Source organism: Lethenteron reissneri, chromosome 50, assembly GCF_015708825.2.
Source record: "Lethenteron reissneri isolate LAM-NWPU_2019-01 chromosome 50, ASM1570882v1, whole genome shotgun sequence".
NCBI classification, from domain to species: Eukaryota; Metazoa; Chordata; class Hyperoartia; order Petromyzontiformes; family Petromyzontidae; genus Lethenteron; species Lethenteron reissneri.
In genome coordinates, this window is record NC_083828.1 from 9,040,134 (window position 1) to 9,045,556 (window position 5,423).

Sequence of the window (5,423 nt, forward strand, 5' to 3'; positions counted from 1 at the left end):
CTTTTATTGTGCTATTCGTTGCGCACGGTTGCAGTTTATTTCGCGCGCGGTTGCAATTTATTCTGCTCAGTCGGCATTCGCCACCGAGGTCGTGACAGGTTTCTTTTTTTCATTACTGTTGTTGTATCGTTCCTGCTCTTGATATTATGCGCTCCGATGCCTACTTTATTGAGGGTGATATTGCCATGTAAAAAAATGATTTATCGATTCACCTTTTACACGTAGGAGCAAACGCAAATGAGCATTGCAACAACACACCTGGTCAGATGCAACTTTATTGACAAGTGAATTACAATTATAATAATGATAGGTAACACAATAAAGACACGATCAACACACCTGCACTGACAGCGGATGGCACACTCACGTACACACACGTGTTTATCTCTGGAACCCAACCGGCAGCTGTCAACCGCTGTTGCGACAAAGGTGGCGAATGACGCAGCTACTGACACACAGTTGGCTCGGCTTAACACGTCTATCCATCAACAGTGCACCTGACACCCATTACTGCCATGGTGCTTGCCAATCATAGATACCTGGTGTTGCATGTCAACCTATGGAGATTGGCAAGACCTGGAAAGCTTGTATATGAACGTGCCTGTGTGGGTGTGAGCATGTGAGCTTGTGTGCCTGTGCGTGCCGGGGAGGGGTGTCACTTGGTGGACACGCGCGTGCGTTTGCTCCAGGAGAAGTTTGCGCCGTAGGATTTGCTCCTGGGCTTCGGGGTTCTCTTCTCTTCCACTTCGTAGCTCCACCCTGAGTCACCGTGCACAACCAGTGTTACATTAAATCGCAATTTTTACATTTGACATTCACAAAGCAGGAATGACTTTCTGCTCATTTCATAGTGAGCCGTGCGTAGATTCGTATCATTTATCGGTACCATTTTTGTCAGCGAAGTCGATGGCTTCTTCTTTACTGGAGAAGGACAGGAGCACGTTGGAGAGGGGGTCACCCCTGCACACCGACACACAAAGTCAAAGTTCACCCATGTAGCCTACATAAAAATAAAACATAATTAAACAATTCTCACGACGTTTTGTCCACAACGCAAGCAGCCGTCCTCAGGTGAAGACCAGGTCTGTCGAGGCGACAGCGTCTGAATGAAACAGCACACGTGCTTGGTATATATAAATAAGCTGGGTTGGAAGGGGGGAAAAGGGCGCCTTGACAAAAGAATATGCATATCAAGAGGCATTTAGCATATTTGCATTTGCCATAAATATTCAAAATGCCTCTTGATATCCATATTCTTTTGTCAAGGCGCTCTTTTCCCCCCTTCCAACCCAGCTTATATATATGCACCAAGCACGTGTGCCGTTTCATTCAGACGCTGTCGCCTCGACAGACCTGGTTTTCACCTGAGGACGGCTGCTTGCGTTGTGGCCGAAACGTCGTGAGAATTGTTTATTTTATTATTTTATTACTTCCCTTCTACGTGACTTTACCGAAAGAACCAAGAAGACCTACATAAACTGTTAGAGCAAGTATTGTTAGCTAGCACCGCCACCATCACAACCACTGTCCCATCTTTACTGTGCCATTGTCAGTACTAATGCCCCTAGCACCACTGCTAACACCACTACCACCACCCCCAATGCAATCACCACTGCTTCCGCAGATACCACCACCACCACCACAAACATTATCACACGCCACTCACGAGGAGCTCCAGCCCATGAGTGGGTTTTCCCAGCGTTCTCGCGTGTCGAATTCCAGCTTCCACTTGCGCGTGTTGTTGGTGCCTGACTGCATGGCGTTGCGTGCCGGCACGAAGATGCGCACCTTGCGCGTGGTCACGTGCTCGCCAGGAATGCCTGTAACGGGCGAGATGTCCTGCGCGTGTGCACGTGCCGGGAGAGAAAGGGAGCGGGGGGTGAGATGCGAGAAGCAACAGGTCACAAGGTTTTTTCGTACAACTTGTTCACACTTTCAACGCAGGTTAATCGCTATTGTACTAGGTCTGTCTGTCTATTGTAACGAAATGTAATGCTAAAATGTTCTGCAGACTTTTTTTTGTCCACTTCATACGATGTATTCATATGCTGTGATAAAAATTATTGTCTTTCATCTTTAAATGTATTGTCGGTGTCGGGCCCCACCACTTTCTCGTTGACGACGATGAGCTGACTGTCGCCGCCCTTGCTCTGTGGCACTGATGACAGGAACCTGGCCACAAAGACAGAAGGAACGTATGGCATTGATAAAGCAGGGTCAGGAAAGGTACATTTATTTGCCTTTTCTCCAACTTTATTCCAATCGGGCTCTCGGCGTCATGAGAGTGTCCATTCAGAACTCTCGCAAAGCGGCGCAAACCTCCAATGCCAGAAACCAGATACTATAGAATTTGCTTCTGAGATCCCTTCGAGTGTTTTTTTTTTATCAAAATCCACACTCGGGGATGTAGTTTGCCGAATGCAGTGAAATGCTCGTCACATGGCAGTCAAACTGATATTTACAGTTCTTAAGAGTTGAAATTCAGCCAAGGAGAATAAAAAAAAAAATGTAATGTTTTTTTGTACAGTGATTGGTGATTGAGCTGAGACCGTCAACCCCATACACACGACACCCAGTTTCACCACGGACAGCTGAAACCAAGATTTGAACCAAGGATCCCAGTGGTGTCAGCTCAGTGTTGACCGAGCCGCCCGGTCACCTTGGGAAGGGCAGCCTTGGCAGGTCAAGGGCTTGATCATGTTGCGTACTGTAGTTTATCACCATCAGTCACAGTCTATCCACTGCTGGATGAAGGTCTCCCCCCCCTCCAAGCCATCACGATTCTCCAAGGTCTTGCAATGCAACAATACTCCCCCTCAAGCTCGTGCCTGTGAGCTAATCTCCATCTCCGTGGTGGGCATCCTTTTGGGTGTTATCTCCTTTCGTTGCTACTGTTAGTCTGCCATCGCATTCTACAATGTAGTAAAACTAGTAATCTATACATTGAAATTAAATCAGTGTAATATTACTGAATACAACAGTAAAAATAGTACAAACTCATTACTTCCCATTGTCTTGAATCAATAATACGGTCGGTGACACTTAATGAGCTTTGGTAAAGGTGTTCTGTATTCTTTAAATCATTCAGGAATAACCCAATTGTCGAAAAATGGGTTGACGCAACGACTCTCCGCGTCACATGAAATACAATCCCGCGTAGTTATATCATGGCAGCAGAATGCTGCAGGAGGGTAGTAATTTCATAACCCAAAAGCAATAAATTACACAGCAACCATGCCACAACCTAATCTGCATTAGGAATGATGACGGTCATTATGACCCAGGCAAAGTCTAAAATTAGCGCAGGTCACATTTAGATCGGTAGCAACACTACTCGTTATAATGTACAACGCTCTACCCCATGTGCCAAACATCACTGGTCTTGTTAAGAGACGTAATGCAAGTGATAATTGCAAGCATTGTACATTAAGCCCTTCTTTACGGCTTAAATGTCCAGACATCAGACGGCGCGGCTAGACGAATACGCGAAGGTGGCTACCTCATCGTGTGTCATCACGGCCACGACAACAGAACACTGGTGTGAAATGATATCCAAATTAGTGTCTGCGCTCGCATGCATTGACACATGCGCACACACACACACACGCGCGTCCATTCACAGGCTAAGCCTGCCTGCCCAAACCTGCCTAAAGCCCTTGAACCGCGTAGGTGTGAGAGTCGGAAGGGGAATGTTTAGACTACCTTTCGAACGATCTCTCCTCTAGGGGGAGGGGAGCGAATGAGAGGCGCATGAGAAATGTGCTCAAGCCGTCTTTGTTTAGATTTACAAATATAGTTGCCGAATGCTGTTGTGTTATCACGCAGATGTGGCTTGCAAAAAGAATAGCCGTTGCTTGATTTTAATAAAGGACATTTATGTATATTCATTTCACTGTAAGCATATGCAAGCCTATGGTTCCCTATACAAGTTTATGGGTCTCTAAGTTATCTACGAGTCTCTCTAAAATCAGTGGTGAGTCCTCTCATTTTCCTCTGCTACACCGTGCAAGTCCGTGCCGTCAATTCCCTTACCCTGTTCAAGTCATCTGCCCATGAGTGACCGTCTCTTTCTCTGACGTACCGGTATGCCCACTGTTTCTATGCAACGTCTGGAGATGCGGTAATATTTCGACTCCATGTGAATCAAACTTGCATTGTTTTCGTGTTCTATGGCTGGCAGTCCGTCCGTGCGTCTCTATTACAAGTCGAAGGGTCTCTATGTAGGTACGTGGGTCTCTATAAAAGCCGAAGTAAGAGTATCTTGGTGTCAATGGGGTCATACCTATTTTACATAAAGCTAATCTACACAGACGAGATGAAAGCATGACCAAATCACGCAAATTTACGGGGTTCGAGGCGCGGCTTTCCCAGGCAGAGCTTCTAGGAAAGGCGTAAGGCTCCTCGGCTCCGCTAGGCCGCATCGTCAAGGTCGGCTCCGGAGTGGCGGCAGCGCCCCCGGGTAAGACGACAGCCACGCGGGGAGGACGAGAAGGGGACCCCCACTGAAGCGGAGCTCACCGTGCAGGCGTCTGCACCGAGCCGGGAGCTCGCAGGAGGAGAGAGACGCAGACACGAACACCGGCCATTCCCGTCCGTCCCACGGCCGCTAAGGGGGCAGCCATTGCGGCGGTGACGTCGCTACGAGCTGCGGTCACGTGATACCCCCCCCACGCACCCCCCCCTCCCCTCCTCGTTCGCTCCACAGAAACCTTCAGCTGTGATCAAGTTTGAAGTTTTCAAGTTCATTGATTAGGTAGAGAGCCCTGTGAGTTCAAGTTTTCAAGTTTATTGATTAGGTAGAGAGCCCTGTGAGCCATTCGGCTCTTGAATCGGGTGCAACCGCAACAAACAAAAAACAAAAACATGTACAAGAAAACATCTTAAAGTGAATATGTGACTGAGTGCAAACAGAAAACCCAAGAAAAGACAGCAAAATATTTCAGAAAAAAACACCGTACACCAACGCTGTGTGCAAAAATCCCAGTGGGATGCAAGTCAAACAACAACAACAACCACAAGACTAAGGCCATCAGTCTTACTCCGTACTACAACAAACAAACGTGGCCAAACCAGTAAACTTTTCGAAATCACCAAAATAATCCACTGCTGGATGAAGGCCGACACGACGACATCGATTTCGTGGGCTCTCATCGTCCTCCGATGTAGCCATTCACACAAGCGCACAATTTTGACTCGGTTGCAATGTCCACAGCGACCATCGGCCCATGCCTGTCAACCCCTTATCAGTGCCCTACCACATTACAGAACGATTCGAATCTTATTGATCACCCCGTGTCATTATCGAGCTCAACGTTCAGCCTACAAAGCCCCATCACAAGGGGGGGGGGAACACAAACAAATAGACAAAAATGTAGCCCGTATTGAAACGGTTGTACGACGTATGGACCTGAAAACTCAATTTT

The 5,423-nt window shown here is 47.4% G+C and overlaps 1 protein-coding gene across 1 annotated transcript; it reads right to left on the reverse strand.

The window, feature by feature from the left end:
• Window positions 1-257: 257 nt before the first annotated feature.
• LOC133355169 (NADH dehydrogenase [ubiquinone] iron-sulfur protein 4, mitochondrial-like) lies at window positions 258-4,655 on the reverse strand. The gene is made up of 5 exons (XM_061572512.1): window positions 4,519-4,655; window positions 2,106-2,172; window positions 1,667-1,839; window positions 887-960; window positions 258-759 (listed from the first exon to the last, which is right to left on the reverse strand). The coding sequence occupies exons 1-5, from the start codon at window positions 4,620-4,622 to the stop codon at window positions 656-658; spliced, it is 522 nt and encodes a 173-aa protein (XP_061428496.1). The 5' UTR covers window positions 4,623-4,655; the 3' UTR covers window positions 258-655.
• Window positions 4,656-5,423: the final 768 nt, after the last annotated feature.

Coding starts and splice junctions, on each gene's coding strand:
- LOC133355169 (XM_061572512.1), bottom strand. CDS start 4,622: ATGGCTGCCCCCTTAGCGGCCGTGGGACGGACGGGAATGGCCGGTGTT. Junction 961..1,666: donor CTCATGGGCTGGAGCTCCTC/GTGAGTGGCGTG, acceptor GTCGGTGTGCAG/GGGTGACCCCCTCTCCAACG. Junction 760..886: donor CGACTTCGCTGACAAAAATG/GTACCGATAAAT, acceptor ACGGTGACTCAG/GGTGGAGCTACGAAGTGGAA.